The sequence below is a fragment of the Molothrus aeneus genome, chromosome 27 (assembly GCF_037042795.1).
Source record: "Molothrus aeneus isolate 106 chromosome 27, BPBGC_Maene_1.0, whole genome shotgun sequence".
In the NCBI taxonomy this organism is placed as follows: Eukaryota; Metazoa; Chordata; class Aves; order Passeriformes; family Icteridae; genus Molothrus; species Molothrus aeneus.
The window spans coordinates 3,866,918-3,883,600 of record NC_089672.1 but is presented as its reverse complement, the minus strand read 5'-3'; the positions used below and the strand labels follow the sequence as shown (position 1 = coordinate 3,883,600).

Genomic DNA, 16,683 nt, shown 5'->3' with positions numbered 1-16,683 from the left:
TGCTGTTCCCGAGCGATTTATTTGTCTTTCCAAAGTGTGTTTGTCCCTCAGGCACGACCATTCCTCATCCCAGGCTCCTGGGATGCATCCAGGACAGGCTGCTTTATCCCTGCCCTGCTTAGGAGCTCTACATTCAGGTTATTAATCACATTCTGATTTTAATCATCAGTATTTCACTTGTTACAGAAACAGAATTAATTTCTGGCCCCTGTGCACACAAATATTATGGATTTATTAGATCCTGTGTAGGAATTACCAACAAGGAGCAGGTGGTGAGTAAGGGACGAGCTCAGGGAGGGCTCAGGAATCACCTGGACATGTGTTGGGTCTCAATACTTCCCAACAAAGCTAAAAAAAAAAATTCTGGCAAAGCCTTTATGTCACAATATCACCTTCCCTGCCAGATTGTTCAGACCAACTCAGCAGTGTTATCAAACTCAGCTCCTGCTTTTTAGCCCAGTTTTTCAGCCCCTCAGATCAGAGGGGTTTATTAAAGACAGAAAAGCACCTGGACCAGGTAGAGTTTTATTGGAAGGCGTGTGAGGAGCTGGATTTGTGCGTAAATGTGAGCAGTGAGTGGGGACATAAATAAAGGCTATTTCCTGTACCAGATCTGCATCCTCCTCTCCCTCTTGATTTTCCTCTGCAGCTGCAGGATCCCGTAGAGCAGAGCCTCAGCTGTGGGGGGGCAACCTGAGAAAGGAGAGAAGGGAGGAAGGGGGGAAGGTCACAGGGCAGGTACCTGCACAGAGCTGGGGCCAGCAGCAGGTGCCAGCTCCAGGACTTATCCCAAAGCTGACTACCCTCTGGCTTTGTGGCTGACACTGGCAGGAGTGTAAAGAAACTAAATTGATGCTGTTCATCAGAAGATCTTAATCAAACATAGCAATTATTTAATTTCAAAGTGTATCCAAACCCTCGTCCCACCCCACTGACGGTGCCACCACCATCACAACCCTCCCCATCCCACAATCTGTGGAGCTACTGCAACAGGAAAACCTTTCAAACTGAAACAGAAAAACCTTTCAAAGCTGCACCTGAATGCAGAGAATTCCCTTCTCCCTCCCTGCTCCCAGGTGGAGCTTTGACTTCCCACAGAGCTGCCCCTTGTACCTGGCACGTAAATGTCCACGGGCACGATGCGGTCGCAGCCCCGCACCACGGAGTAGGAGTAGTGGTAGTAGCCCCCACCATTGGCACAGCTGCAGGACAGGGACAGGGACAGGAAGGTGAGCAGGAGGCCAAGGGAAGGTGGCCCTGGGCAGGTGGACACTGCCAGGCTCGGAGCCTCCAGCTCTACAGGGGACACTGTCCCATCACGAGCCCTGCCTGGGAGGGTTTCAGATGAATCCAACCCAAATGAACTGTGCCCATCTCCCTCACAAGGTACATTCCACAGCCCTCCCTCTCTGCTACAAACACTTCCATTTTGCCTCAGAGCTTTCCCAGAATTTGTCCTGTTCCAGCCTGGACCGGCCACCCTCAGCCAGTGGGGACAAAAAAAAACTTGTGGGGACAAGAAAATTGTGAGAATCGTGGAATTATTGAGGGTGGAAAAGACCTCTGAGACCATGGAGTCCAACTGAGTCCCCCACAGAACAGATTCCAACTGAATCCCTCACAGAGCAGATTCCAAATGAGTCCCCCATGGAGCAGATTCCAGCACAGCAGAAGCATTTTGACAGCCAAAAGCAAACTCTGGCATTCTGAATAAACACAAGTCTGGCAGCTGCAAAGCCCCTGAATCCCTCCCTGGGAGGATTCACACACACCACTCCCAGAAGGAGCCTTTGAGCTCTGCTCTACAAGGCTTCTTTAAGAACCTGAAAACACAAACAAGCAAAGAATTCCCCCCACAGCACCGAGGACATCCCAGCACTCACCTCCCCATGGACACCACGTAGCGAGGCTCTGGCATCTGGTCATAGACCTGCAGAACAGGCATGTTTGGGGTGATGCCCACCTCCCCATGCTGTGCCAGAGCTCCCCAAGCTCCTGAGACATGAACTTTAAGGAATTTAGAGCTTTTAGAGGAGCTAAGATTTTAGCTAGAGATAAAATCACTTTATTGGAGTTAAATAAATGGGTAGGCCTTGATGAAGTTAAGAGTTAGTAGTTGACTAATAATTGATTGCTTGTCAACACTATGTTTGGTTAGCTGGGTTTATAATGAAGAATATAGAAACTGATAAATAGCTTTTAGGAACATAAGACAATTGTGGCCTCTTCTGTTCTGAAACCAATTGAAGATGGGAATGGGAGTTCTATCAAGGGTTCATTTGTCATATTTGCATTGAAAAGATAGAAAGGTCAGAACGAGGAAGACTTCATTTACTTCCTCATTTTGGGACCCCTCCCCATGAAAAGGACCACTGACCCATTTCAAGGAACAAACTACTCATGCTTAATGGCTTTGAACTAATTACCATAGGAAGAGGGGAATGGGATGTACCAAAGTTATGAATATGCATTTGTATTTTGGGTATTCAGTACCTGTATAGATAAAAGGACTCTGTAATCACCTCTAAATTAATACTTGTATAGATAAAAGGACTTTGTAATCACCTGTAAATTGAGGTGTGTATTTGGGAGCTATCCCCAAATAAACAAACACTTTCTAACTTTAAACTGTTAGAGAGTTTTTGGATATTGGTATTAGATCAATATCCATATTGGGAATGGGATGTACCAAAGTTATGAATATGCATTTGTATTTTGGATATTCAATACCTGTATTAAATTGATATCTATGGATATCAAAATCCATAGATCAATATCCATATTGGGAATGGGATGTACCAAAGTTATGAATATGCATTTGTACTTTGGGCATTCAATATTTGTACAGATAAAAGGGCTCTGTAATCACCTGTAAATTGCTGTGTGTATTTGGGAGCTATCCCACAATAAACAAACACTTTCTAACTCTAAACTCTTAGAGAGTTTTTGTCCATCACAGCTGGATATCAGTACTAGAATCAACATCCATATTTTTAATAAATCACCCCCCATACCTTGCGCAGAGCTGGGGCCATTTTGTTGGTCAGGGTCCCTGCCACGATCATGACGTCGGCCTGGCGGGGGCTGGCCCGGAACACGACCCCGAATCGATCCATGTCGTAGCGAGGGGCTGCCATGTGCATCATCTCCACGGCACAGCAGGCCAGCCCGAAGGTCATGGGCCACAGGGAGCTCTGTGGGGACAGCCCGGGGCTCAGGGACAGCCAGGGTGACACGCACAAAGGGAGGGTTCCAGGAGCAGAACACGCGGAGCTGGGCGAGTGGGGACAGGGAGAGCTGCAGAGCTGCTCCCCTGACACTGCTGAGGCCACCTCAGAGCCACCAGGGACAGCAGAGGGGACAGCTCAGAGCCACCAGGGACAGCAGAGAGGGACAGCTCAGAGCCACAGAGGGACAGCAGAGAGGGACAGATCAGAGCCATGCAGGGACAGCAAAAAGGGAACAGCTCAGAGCCCCATGAGGACAGCAGAGAGGGACAGCTCAGAGCTCCATGGGGACAGTGGTGTCCCAGCTAAGGGACAGCAGAGAGGGACAGCTCAGAGCCCCATGGGGACAGTGGTGGCCAGATAAGGACCAGCCCAGCTAAGGCAGAGCACAGCACACCCAGGGCACTGTCACTTGTGTCACCCTTCCCCACAGGCAGAGCAGCTGCTCAGGGCAGGGACAACTCCAGAAGTGCCCTTTCCTGGTGACCAAAGGGCAGTTCCAGACCCTCCCCACACCCTCAGCACCTTCAGCCCGTGTCCCACACTGTCACTGGACCCCAGTGTCACCCTCTGGCCACAGAACTCGGCCAAGGGAGCTCTGAGTCTATTTTTATCCTGAGCAGGAGGTGCCTCTGGTGTGCCACCCTCTGTCCCTGGATGCCAAGGAGCCTGGTGGCTCCGGGACTCACCCGCCGTGCCCAGTTGACCAGGTCATCGAGCTTGGCAATGACGTACTCGCCACGGCTGCTGGGGACGTAGGATTTCCTCTGGACAACAGCAGAGCTCTTCTGGACCTGGACAGAGCTGAAAGGAGCCATCACTCTCCAGTTATTTCCTTGCAGAATCAGCATTTAGCCCTCCACGGGGCTGTGACTCCCTGAGGAGTGACAATGCCACCCCTCTGTTTGTAGCAGAGGGTTCTCCCCAGTGTGGGATCTGTGGGTTTGGGGCTCAGGAAGAGCCCCTCAGCCATACCCCTGGCTACCCCTCCCCGGGGCTCCCAGAGCTGCCATAACTCCCTGGATTTTAGCAGGAAAGGGAGGAGACGCCTCACAGGAGGTGCCACTGGGACCCCCTGCCCGGGAATGGTGGCACAACCGGCTGTTCCCTGTCCCCAGGGCAGGAATTGTCACCTGTCAGCGCGATCGGCCGCCGGCGTCTGATGGAGCAGCTGGGCGTGCACGGGACTCACAGAGCCGGGCCTGGGGACAGAAAGGGCCCGCACAGGGTGACAGAGTCACAGAGCCCTCGCAGGAGCCGGTGCTCCACAAACCCCAGCGGAAGGGAGCCCCCCAGTGACCCCCAAAACTCGGGGTGCCGTTCAGCCGCGGCTCTGCGGGCCCCCCACCCATCACCCCCAGCCCCGGGGCCAGCACTGTCACCGGCCAGGCCCCCCCAGCCCCCGGGATCCCACCGCCCCGGTGCCCCCAGCCCCGGGCTCACCGCCAGCCCAGCACACCGTGCGCGGGGAGCCGGAGACCTGCAAGAGAGAACGGGAGAGCTCAGCCCGGCTGTGGGCCACGGAAGGGCCTGGTGTCCCCTCAGAGCGCCCTCCCGGTCACTCCTTCGGCGGAAGGCCGAGGGTTGGTTTCGGTGCCCACTCCGGTCCCGGTCCAGGTCGCGGTCCCCATTCCCATCCCCATCCCTATCCCCATGCCCGTTCCCGGTCCCGGCCCCGCTCACGGCCCAGCGCCGCCATCTCTCCGCAGCCCTTCAGGCAACCTCTGCGCGCGGTGCACCCGCTAAAGGGCCCGGCGCGAAACCGCCTCAGCGCTCCGGCGGGAAACGCGTCCCGGGCCAGGGGTTCCGCAGACACCCTCCGGCTCCGCCGCGGCCAGCGGCAAAACGATCCCAAAACGTTAACGGCGGGCGGAGCCGTCCCAAAGCCGCCGCACGACTCGGCGGGAAAGGCCCGTCCTGGAGCTGCGGAGCCACGGTCGCGCAGGAAAAGAAAGAGCGACCGTCCCTGGGTGGGCTCGAACCACCAACCTTTCGGTTAACAGCCGAACGCGCTAACCGATTGCGCCACAGAGACTGCGCTGCCGCCTTTTCCCCCCTGATGTTGTGTCCTGTCCGTTCCGTGTCCCATCTGTCCCATCTGTCCTGTGTTCCCTGTCCCACATCCTGTCCCTATGTCCTGCCTGTCCTGTGCCCCGTGTCCCACATCCCGCCCTTCTGTCCCCTCGTGTCCCTCCCCGTGTGCCCCCGCCCGGCGCGGCGCCACGGGCGGTGACAACCGGGGGGGGGCGGAGCGCCGCCGTGCAGCCGAAATAGCTCAGTTGGGAGAGCGTTAGACTGAAGATCTAAAGGTCCCTGGTTCGATCCCGGGTTTCGGCAGAAGCTTTTTTTTTTTTCCCTGCCGGGACCTGGGTTGCAAAAGCGCTGTTTTCACCCCAAAACACTCCGGAGGCTTCGGAGCTCGTTATTCCCCCCCCCCAAACTCTACACTTGATCGTTTTAATACCCTGGATACACACACACACAAAACGGAGGGGTGAAGGACTGTGGGCTGTAACACTGGATTATTGAAAAATATTATAATATGAATTATGAAATAATAATAAATATGAGTTCATGATCTTACACTGAGCATTGAGGAGGCAGCTGAGGGAGCATGGATTAATTAACACTGGCCAATCACAAGCAGAGGTGGTGTGTGTCAGCCCATTTTAAATAAAACAGAAGAACAAAACCCAGTGAGTTCATTTCCCAGTGATTAATAATGTGAGACCAAGACAGTGTTTATGCATCAGATAAACCTGTAAGATCCTATATTCACCTGCTGTAACACTGGGGTGGAAGCACCACCCACCACAGATTAAAATAATCAAACAAAAGCAGCAAATGTTGATGATTCACTTCATCCCACTTTATTAAGTCCACATGGTTGATACATGGTGAGGCTGAGCCTGGTGCCCAGTCCCAGCGAGTGGGGCAGCACTGGAAGGGGGTGGCACAAGCTCAGGATGACCCCTGGCAGTGCCCAAGGCCAGGCTGGAGGGTTTGGAGCACCCAGGGGACAGTGGGAGGTGTCCCTGCCCATGGCTGGCCTTTAAGGTCCCTTCCACCCCAAACCATTCCAGGATTCCACAGCTGCAGTGAAGGTGAGGGGAGGTGGTTCCACTTCTGTGCACAGGTCTGGAGCAGGAGTTGTGATGCAGAAGGGAACACAGGGTTCATGGAAAGGAGGGGGAAGTTGACCCCCATCTCCAAATTACCCCAGAGCACTGGGATGAGGGGCAGGCAGTCCCTCCCCAAGCTCTCCTCTCCAAAGGGAAAGTGCCACTCACAGCTCTCACTTAACTCCATCATTAATTTTTTTATCCTAACCCACAAAATTCATTATCCCTCCTCACAGGCTTTAATAAAACCCTCACACTTCCTGGCCTGTCCCGATAATTGAGGTACTCGAGATAACGGGAATAAGGATTCCATGGAAAAACTCATTAGAGAGCACAGAGCAATTAAAAGTGTAATTAAAATATATTCAGATAATTACTACAGCCAGGATAGACATCTGGATCCCAATTTCAACTTCTTAATTTTAAATCATCTTGGGTTTTACTGGACAAGCAAGGAGATCATATTTCATTATCACAGAAAAACCCTAATCAGAGGGTTTTATGTATCATTTATCATTATTCATCATTAATTAGTTCTTGGTGACACTGCTTCCATGTGCCACAGCTCCAACAAAGGTGAGCAGGGAGTTGGGCAGGATTAAATTGGGAATTTAGATGAGAAAAAGACAATTAAAAGCCTCCCAAAATTCACAGCCTCAGAAGAGGCAATAAACCAGCATTCCACTGGTTCAGTTAGAGGAAAAGGGAATGTTTTTGTTTAAGCAAACCTGGATTCCTTCTCCGTGGAATTTTACTTGTCAGAACAAAACAAGAACCCAAATCTTTGTGATCCAGGTGGCAGCTCTGGGCACCAATCTGATTTCCCATCTTTGGAGAACCATGAAGCAGGAAAGGGGAACCCCCTGGTTTTATCAGGAGCAGGGAGGCCACAAAGCAGGACAAGACCTTCCCCCCCCTTCCCAAGTCGGGTGTTTGGCTAAAAGAACCCACGTGGAAGTCGGTGGAGCAGCAGAAGCTCTGCACAGCCCTGGGGGTCTCTGGCAGCCCCCCAGGAGGGCACTGATGGATGAGGATCCAGTGGATCCTGAACACAGCGAGGCCATGGAGCAGCAGCAAGAGCTGGGAGTAGAGGATTTGGGAATATACACACAGACTTTACTAAGAATGCCACGTTGTATACAAATCACCACTGGTTATTTACACCTGGCCCCAGGACAGCCCTGGCCACTCCTCAGCTCTCCGCAGGCTCTGGCTCAGTCTTGAGCTTTTTGCTTCCCAGGACTTGTTCATCAAACAATTCTCTCTCCCTGGAATAAAAACAGAGAAGGTTTTAAGTTAAAATAGGATATTATTGTACAGATGACATCACCTGGACAAATTAAATTCTCAGAGTTGGAGTAGCTCAGCTGGGACATTTTCCACGTTTTGTCCCTCAAAGGAGGAGGACACTGAGCTCTCCTGCCCTCACCTGAAACCTTTCCTGTATCCAACAATAAAGGAGTAAAAACCCTTGGAAAATCCTGAAAACAAATCTACCTTTTGCTTACAGGTGGTCCTTTAATGTATTTCTCTTCTGCCTTCTCATAATCGATGTCATCCACGGCAGCAATGGCACAGATGATGGCCTAGAAAAGCATTGAATAATTAATAATAATAATAATCATCATCATCAATAAGCAAAACTAAACCATAGCCAGGGATTCGAAACTGCCTCAGCTGAGCACGTTTTGAGAAAAGGGTTCCTCAATAACTTAGAAAACTTGGATGAAACCTCTCATTGAGTGCCTGAAATTCTTAAATAAAAAATATGAAGTTGTTCTGTATCATCCCCTGGGGGGTATTTTTATCCTCAGATTAAAATATTCTTCACAGTAATTTTGTTACTACACGAGTTAATGTTCTCCTGGGAAAATTCCTGGGAAGAACACAAGGTATCCACAACAACTGTAAGAACAGCCAACACACCACCCCCACCTCGGCACACAAAGGACCAAGAAAAGCCTGAGAAGTTGCCAAATTAAATAAAAAATCCCAACACAAAGCTTTGAAGCATTTCAGAGGTGATTAAAATACATCAGGAAACTATCAGTCTGCTTTTAAAAACAGCAATCCACCTGAAGCTTCTCCTTTGCTTAAAAATCAGCATTTGAGTGACTCAGGCTGTAGGCAGGGGTGAATATTCCTGCCTGGCTCAGCTCTGGGAACTCCCCCCACATCATTCCATAGGAACCACGTCACAGCAAAGGAATAAATAATGGGAATTACTGTCATGTATCACTCCCCAATTCATTTTTCCACCTGTTTCATGCTCCCTCACCTCAGGTAAAAGCACATCTGAGATGAATCTGATGCCATCCCCCAGGATCTGATGCAGGTTCCTGGTGTCCATCTCCCTGTACACCTCCTTCAGGTACCCAACCACCAGGTCCAGCTGCTCCTCATCCTCCAAGTAAGTCTCCACACAGGTTATGTACCGGCTGGAATTCAGGAATTTCTTCAGCCAGCGGGATTGTTTCCCACTTTTCAAGATCCCCAGGAGATGCTCTTCAGCCCCTTTGGTCTTCACTATGAACTCCACCAACTTCTTGTTCTCCCTGTCCCTGGCAGCTCTGGTCCTGTCAGGGAGGAGCTTCCTGGGGGGTTTCTGGGGGGAGGTATCTGAGGAAGACTCTCCAGCCCCTTCCTCTGCTGTGCTTGGGAATGCCATCTGCACCACACTCTGGTACCCCTCTTTCCTCACTGGGTAGCCTGAAAGAGAAACCCCAAGAATTTCTATTTAAATGAGTTTTCAAAATTACAAAAGGTTTTCATAGCCATATTAATAGAAAATAAGGAATTTTAAAATGCTGAGAGGAGTTTTTACCCAGCCAAGAGAATTCCCAAAGGGATGGATTCACTTACTGATATCAGCAGCAAAATACTCCAGGAAGGACCCGGTGAAAGAACGACAGCCTAAAAACCCAAACAGGGGCAGAGATCAGTTCCATTCACCCAGGAATCAAAGCCTGGGCTTCCCTTTTCCTGGTGGATCTCAGGATGAGATCCCAGAGAAGCTGGGAGTGCCCAAGGCCAGGCTGGACAGGGCTTGGAGCAGCCTGGGACAGTGGAAGGTGTCCCTGCCCAAGGGGACTGGAGGGGGTTGAAGGTTCTTCCCACCCAAACCATGCTGGGATTTGGTGACTCCATGGCCCCTCCTTACCCACTCGGATCCGATAGTCCTGGATCAGCTGGAGGCACCACTCGATTTCTCTGGAATAATTCTCCTTGGCTCGTTCCTGCAAAACAAGGAGGATTTTCTGTCCCAAATCCTGCAGCTCTCCAAGAGTTTCAGCCCAGGATGCCAAGCAGGGGACAGAAATTGTCCATGACAATTTTTCCCTCACAGTAAAACAGCTCCTGACAGAGCTGTCACAGGGATGAGAGTGGCTTTGAGGGGGCCAAGCCCCACATTCCCCCCCTGGCCATTTATATCCTGAATTTCCCACTGTATTTGCCCAAACCCTGCAGTTCCACATCTCTGGGATACTCACAATGAGCTCCTGCTTCTCCTCACAGTCAAAGTGCTTCAGGCTCTTCAGAGACACTGAGAAACTTTTAAAGAAACACAGTCAGAGGTGCAACTCAACTGCCTCACTGCCCTCTTATTTACTGCAGTTCTGCTTCTCCCTGGAAATCCCATCTCCCAAGGAATTAAGGAGCACAGATTTTAATGGTTTTTGCTTCCAGAGCAAGTTAAAAGTATGGAATCTTCTAACAAATGAGAAGTACCTGGTTTAGAGAAAAGTTAAAGGCAGCTCAGTGTTTCCAGAAAGTTTGGGCAGCACAAGGAAAACACTGGCTGCATTCCAGGGACTTTTGTTTTGTTTTGTTTTTCACTCCTCAGCTCTTCCCAGGGACAGGGAGCTGCCTGAACCTGCAGCATGACAAAGCACCCACACCCCTCACCTGCCCCAGCCCCTCCCTCCCAGATCGACCTGGACAGGACTGTCCTCACCCTGCACCAGGAAAAGGGCACAGCACATGGAATAACAGAGACTGAAAATTCGGGATGGGATGGAAATCCACATTTACCCTTTTTTCTTTTTATTTGTGGTGCCATCAATGAAGAGCACACAAGCCCTCCGGTGCTTCCTCTTCACTGTTTTCACCTGGAGAGAGGATAAAGCCTCAAAAATCCTGATCTTGATAAAGCAGGGATATTTTTCTGTGGATATCACCTACTACAACTCACACTTAAATTTTTCCTTTTGCTGTAACTTTCCTTTATTACACAAATATGAAAAACTCAAGCGGAAGCAGCAACCAGTTCCCCAAAGGAAGCATTTTTTAGTGCACAAAGGGCCTCCCCTTTCTTTATCAAATTGGAAACAAAGTTCTGCTCCATGACAAAGGAACTGGGATAATCCTGTGCTCTGCACAAACAGGTGTGAAGTGACCACATTTTGAGTGCTTTTAGCACAATTTTACTTCTATCAATTTCGAAATGCTTCTACTGGAAGGTGTTTAACACCTCCAGGAAGGGCAAAAGTCACTTCAAGACTGGGAGTTGCTCCTTATCAGCAGGATCTGAGGAGGCAGGAGCTGCTCTTACCACGGCTGGCCAGTAGGGATACCGCCGCAGCTTGCACCACACCAACATCCCTTCCTCGAAGAATTTGGGTTCTGGGGTGAAAAAGAAGGGAAATTTTCCTTAAAAGCGATAAAACAAGACAGATGCTGCCCCTTTCTTCTTCTTCAGGAGTTTCTCTTCGGTGCTTTCACAGTGAGCCCAAAATGTAGCACAGGGAGTCCTGAACTGAAACCCAGGCAGCCCTTGTCCAGTTTCAGGGATTTTCATTTCATTCTGCAGCAAAATGCCCGATGGACCCAGGAAATGCATTTTCTCCCAAGCCTGGACACAGCTGGATCCCCTCCTGGAATCAATCCCCAGGGATTGCAGGCAAACTGAAGCTGCCCCAGCAGGAAGAGCCTCAGCCCTGTGCTGATGTCTCACCTCGATGGGACAGAACGCTTGGGAAATTTTCCTCCTCTTCATCTGCCAGAGGAGAGAGTGGAGGGAGGCTCTCCGAGGAAACTCTCCTGAAAGACATCCCAGAGGCTTCCAGCCCTGCCAACAGCACCAGGATCCAGGGATTAGGACAGGATCAGCTTCAGAGCAGGTGAGACACACCTGAGTGTGACCCAGAGGGGACCTGACACTCCTGCACACTTTAATTAGGGAATCCTAATTCCCTGATCATGTGGAGATAAAAGGGGAAAGAATGGGGCTGGTCTCAGGACCTCATTCAAAAACATTTTATCTCAATTTATCAGAGAGCAGTAAGGGAAAAACAAGTGTGAGCTCAAAAAAACCACCCCACTTTTCCATGGAAAACCCCAAGCAAATCCAGAGAACCCAACCACCACCCAAGGCCTCCCCAGCACTGAAGGGATCACCAGGAATGGAAACCGAAAGTAATTAAATCAGCAATTCAAGAGCCATTTCCCCAAAAGCAAAGCAGCATTCCAAGGTCCCACGTGGGATGAAGGTTTCCCTTCCCCAAGGGATTTGCCCACCTTCATCTTCCTCGGAGTCAGGGGCTTTATTCCCAGCTGGGTGTGAGGGATCCTGGTTCTCCTCCTCCTGAGGCTGAGGGAAGGCACCAGAAGGCCCAGGTGAGGATCCAGGGTGGTTCCTGCATTTCCTGTCTGTGCCTGAGGCCACACCTGCCCCAGCCGGGTGTTTTCCACCCTCTGCCTCTCTCCTCCCATCCAGCTGCTTTGCCAGGCTCTCACTCTCACTGCTGATGCTTTTCTCCAACTCATCCGAGGCAGTTTCACTGGAGGAATCCAGCAATGTTCTCCCAGGCCGAGTTCCTTTCTTTCTGGAAGGTTCCACAGTGCCAGATTTAGAGGGGACAGAGGGAGACCCCTCCTCAGGAGCCACCTGTGCTTGATCCTGGGGGGAATCATCCCTCCACCTTCTTTTCCTTCCTTGCTGACTTCTTCCAGCCTCTGGCTCACAGGAGACTCCGTTCCCCATTTTGGGCTGCGTTTTCCTCTGGCTGGGGGATGATTTCCCTTCTGGTTTTTTGCAGTTGTGGCTGTCAGGGGCCGGTGCCACACTCGAGTCCCTGGCACCACACCTGGCAGGGTTTGTGCCACCCCCACGTGCTCTGGCAGGGCTTCTGCCACTTCCAAGTGCTTTTCCACTCCTCCCTGGAGCCACAGAACGTCCCTGCCTACATGATTTGGGATCATCCTTTTGCCCACAGTTATTCTGGGCTTGCCTTTTCCTCTTGGCAGCCTCAGGTTCCGATTTTTTCGAGCGAGAGCGCAAGGAGAAGCTGTGGGAGGGGGTGGGTGGGGCAGATTTCTCCCGGGAAAATTCGGGATTTGGTCCTTCTGCAAGTGGCATTTGACTGCTGGAGTCAGTCTCATGGAGAATATCCAGGGCAATTTTAAGGGAACAGCGATATTGCAGCTCCTCCACTGCCTCACTCATGGTTTTCTTTTGCTCTGATGAGGGAAAAAAATATTCAATAAATGAAGTTATCATCATTATTCTATCATAAAGAAATAATAAATGTTACTCCCAGTATTTGTTTTTCGGTGAATTTTTTACTACTGAAATCATCCACAGTTCCCCAGGCAAAGAATGGAGACACACAAAGACCAAGCTGGAAATGCCTCATTTTGAGGGAAACTCATATTTCTTCACCATCCCTCCAAGAAATCACCCCAGGGAAGAGGAAAAATGATAAATTTTTCACCTATTTTCCAACTTTATGGAAAGGGGAAAAGAAAATAAGTGAAATACAGAAGTTTTATCCCCCCAGGCCGAGTTTCTGTGGAGATTTTACACCCAGATAAGACACAAAGCAGCACATTTGGGGCTGAGTTTTTAGAGGTATTTTTTACACCCAGAAAAGACACAAAGCAGCACATTTGGGGCTGAGTTTTTAGAGGTATTTTTTACACCCAGAAAAGACACAAAGCAGCACATTTGGGGCCCTCCGTCCTCACCCAGGGTGGAGGCGATGGCCTTGATCCGCTCCTCTGTCAGGGGAACCACGTTTGCAGAGCTCACACTGACCCTGGAACACAAAAAGGTGACTGGAACCGGCTGTAGAACACTCCCAGCACCACAAAACTGCTCTCAGACAGCAAAAACCCCAAACATTCCTTCCCCCAACCTGTCCTTGCTAGGGTTAAACACCCAAACCTTCTGCAAATCCAGGATCCCACCTCACAGGTACTTTCAGATGAAAGGATTCCTTTCCTCCCCTTATTTTTTTAACCTCTAAGAATGCAAGCGTGGGGTAGGAGCAAGGATACTCAACTGCTTCTCCAAGCCAAGGATTTCAGCTTTAAATCCCATCCTTTTTGTGGTGGCAACAGGACTGCTCCCAGCAACTCCAGGTTTGCACAAAACCTACATTAAAAGTGAGAAATCTCCATTTAAAACCCTGACCAACAGCAAAACATTTATCCAAGAGCAGCTTGACAGTGCCTGGGAGAAGCCTTAGGATCCTGGAATGATAAAATCCCAGGATGGACTGGGTGAGAAGGGACCTTAAATCCCATTTCATCCTTCACTGTCCCAGCTTCTCTGGAAATCCATTCCAAGGCCTCACCACTCTCACAGGGAGGAATTTTTTCCCAATGCCCCATCCAACCCTGCCCTCTGGCAATGAGAAGTTATTCCCCATCACTCCAGGCCCTCTCCATTTTTCCTCTTGGCATCTCCACAGCTCACACAAGCTCAGACAGGTTTGCTGGGACCTCTCCCTTCCTTCCTGCTCTGCTCCAAGCAACCTCCACAAACATTTCCTCATTCCTCCTCACCTTGGCTGGCCACAAACGCCTCTTCCACTTGCAGAGAATGAGCTCTTGATCAGTCATGGCTGAGCTTCACGAAAAGGGCAATGCCAAGGTGTTCTGAGGGGAAAAAAAAAAAGGGGAATAAAGGAGTCACTCACCTTTTTCCATTGTAGTCTTTGTGTTTTGAAGGAAATACAAGATTTAATCAAACATATTACTACAGTTATTATCGCTTTACCTTCGGGATCACTGCACTGATATCACCCTGCAGCTTCTCCAGTATTATATCTTAAATTCCATTTTTCTGTAGAAGCTGTGGCTGCCCCATTCCTGGAAGCGTCCAAGGCCAGGTTGGATAAGGTTTGGAGCAACCAGGGATGGTGGAAGGGATGGGACTGGATGGGCTTTAGGTCCTTCCAACCCAAACGATTCCAGGATTCAAGAATTCCATAATTCTAGAAGCACAAGTGGCTCTCACTGTGTGAGGAAAATACTATCAGCAATTACACAATGCAGCCGTGGGCCTGCCCAATCCACAGCTTCCTGCAACCAAACCCTGAAAACAGGGAACTACACCCTAAAAAATAACGCGCTCGATAGACTTTTTACACCGTCATTTAACCCCAATTTTTACAGACGATTTGCAACAGAAACCTCAGCAGAGCGGCCTTAGAGCCCTCAGGGCTTCCTCAAGGGCTTAAAAAAAAACACATACTAAAGATCTTCCTGTACTTACAAGGTCCAGGTGCTGGGATGGCCGCTGCTCCGGGATCGCGGCCCTGCGGAGGGAGAGAAGGAGGGAAGGACGAGGGGCCGTTAGCGGCGCCCGGAACGGCGGAGCCGGTGCGGGACCGGTGCGGGACCCCCGGGAGGCGGCGCGGAGACAGCGGGAACCGCCCGGCCCCAAAAACCCACGTGAGAGGAGGGACGGGACCGCACGAACCCGCCCCGGCACCGTGAGGGGAAGGGAGGGACGGGACCCTCCCCTAAACCACCCTTGCTGAGGGGAGAGTCCCACAGAGTCCCTCGAACTGGTGAGGGGAGGGACGGGACGGGACGGGACGGGACTCTCCGTCCAGAGCCGCCTCTATTAGGGACGTGACACCAAACTCCCCTCCGGGAGGGATGGAACCGTCCTAGCGCTCTGTGAGGGGAGGGACGGGACCCCCCCAAAACGCCTCGGGGAGGGGAGGGACAGGACCCCCCTAAAACGCCTCGGTGAAGGGAGGGACGGAGCTTCGCCCGGTCAGACGACGGGCGGGACTCCCAAACATCAACCCCAGTGCCAGTGATAGCGCCCCGACCCTCGTCTCCCCCCCGATCCCGCTTTAAGGCCCGGGGGGCTTGGGGGGGCACCGTTACCGTGCGCGCTCCCGACAACGCCGCCCCCCGTGCGCGCCGCCGCCCTCCACGCGAGGCTCTGCGCACGCGCCGCCCGGCACCGCCCATCCGGACCAATCAGCGAGCGCCGCCTGGCGCCCCGCCCTCCTCGCCGAGGCCAAAACACGAGGCTCATCCAATCCAAACGCGCGCTGCTGCCTTAGTCCCGCCCACTAATCTTCTATTGGCCAGTTGGGCGGAAGCCGCGCCTAGTCTGGGGAGGGCGGCATGGCAACGGAGCGAGTGACGTCATATGGAGGAGCTGTGACGTCATGTGGCGGTTTGGGCTGGCCGGAGCTCAGAGCCCGGCCATGGGCAGGAACAGCGTTGCGAAAAATGCGTATTTTATGATCGGCTTTTGGCAAATATTCAAATGAATATGATACATGTTATGTTAGGGTTATGCTGTATTAATTTATGTATTAAATTATGCTGTATTAATTATTTAAGTCGTGTGTTAAATATAGTTTAGGTTATAACATCATGTAACTATGTATGTGGGATATTTTTTTTTAAAGAAAGGAATGAGGTACTCGCACCAGATAGCAGCAAATCACTTGTTTTTAAAAAATTTTAAAAGTTTAATGATAATAAAATGGTTATAAAAATAGCAATGTAATTAGCGTAATAATAATTTGGACAGTTTGGATCAGGACAATATGAGACAATAAAACAAAGAGTTATGGATGTCCAGGTACCTCTTTCTGGGCAAAATAAGCCCGAAAAAGGACACACATTAACAGAGGATTAACCCTTAAAAGCAACAGCCTGTTGCATATTCATACAGCTCATGCATGATGCATCAATTCCATTCAAACACGGGATTCTGTCTGGTCAGTGTCAGCTTCTTCCTCTTAATCCTGAGGTATCTTCAGGGCTGAGCAAGGCAAGAAAAAGTTAATTTCTTCTGATAATGGAGCAATAAATTCACTTTCTCTGAAAGATTTAGGTGTCCTGTGGCTGCTATCTGGTGTGAGTACCTCATTCCTTTCTTAAAAAAATATCCCACATGCATAGTTCCTATTTTAACTACAAAATTTACCTTTTAACTACAGAACTACATTTACCCCCCATAACAATGTTAATACAGCACTACAAATCAATACGACAAAACACATATAATAAAAATCTGCATAGAGCCATATAATGTGCACTTTTCACAAATTGGTTGAACTACAACTTCTTTAAAA

The 16,683-nt window shown here is 50.3% G+C and overlaps 2 protein-coding genes and 2 non-coding genes across 5 annotated transcripts; 1 reads left to right on the top strand and 3 right to left on the bottom strand.

Annotated features, from left to right (window-relative positions):
* On the bottom strand, nucleotides 1-5,002 carry NDUFS7 (NADH:ubiquinone oxidoreductase core subunit S7). Its single transcript, XM_066566480.1, has 8 exons — nucleotides 4,911-5,002; nucleotides 4,671-4,707; nucleotides 4,361-4,429; nucleotides 3,917-4,031; nucleotides 3,015-3,194; nucleotides 1,884-1,930; nucleotides 1,114-1,202; nucleotides 1-693 (listed from the first exon to the last, which is right to left on the bottom strand). Exons 1-8 carry the CDS (start codon nucleotides 4,924-4,926, stop codon nucleotides 596-598), a joined length of 651 nt encoding a protein of 216 aa, XP_066422577.1. The 5' UTR covers nucleotides 4,927-5,002; the 3' UTR covers nucleotides 1-595.
* Nucleotides 5,003-5,188: 186 nt separating this feature from the next.
* On the bottom strand, nucleotides 5,189-5,262 carry TRNAN-GUU (transfer RNA asparagine (anticodon GUU)). The gene has a single exon. It is a non-coding gene; the product is annotated as a tRNA-Asn (tRNA).
* A 229-nt stretch (nucleotides 5,263-5,491) lies between these two features.
* Nucleotides 5,492-5,564, top strand: TRNAF-GAA (transfer RNA phenylalanine (anticodon GAA)). The gene has a single exon. It is a non-coding gene; the product is annotated as a tRNA-Phe (tRNA).
* A 510-nt stretch (nucleotides 5,565-6,074) lies between these two features.
* On the bottom strand, nucleotides 6,075-15,531 carry PWWP3A (PWWP domain containing 3A, DNA repair factor). 2 transcript variants are annotated; one of them, XM_066566422.1, is made up of 15 exons: nucleotides 15,476-15,531; nucleotides 14,850-14,892; nucleotides 14,138-14,230; nucleotides 13,633-13,724; nucleotides 13,316-13,386; nucleotides 11,867-12,808; nucleotides 11,304-11,417; nucleotides 10,902-10,972; nucleotides 10,382-10,458; nucleotides 9,841-9,901; nucleotides 9,510-9,585; nucleotides 9,212-9,262; nucleotides 8,628-9,058; nucleotides 7,847-7,935; nucleotides 6,075-7,617 (listed from the first exon to the last, which is right to left on the bottom strand). In XM_066566422.1, exons 3-15 carry the CDS (start codon nucleotides 14,192-14,194, stop codon nucleotides 7,542-7,544), a joined length of 2,208 nt encoding a protein of 735 aa, XP_066422519.1. In that variant the 5' UTR covers nucleotides 14,195-14,230; nucleotides 14,850-14,892; nucleotides 15,476-15,531; the 3' UTR covers nucleotides 6,075-7,541. The 2 variants fall into 2 exon arrangements, with proteins under 2 accessions (XP_066422519.1, XP_066422520.1); XM_066566423.1 differs by lacking the exons at nucleotides 14,850-14,892; nucleotides 15,476-15,531 and adding an exon at nucleotides 14,352-14,370.
* Nucleotides 15,532-16,683: the final 1,152 nt, after the last annotated feature.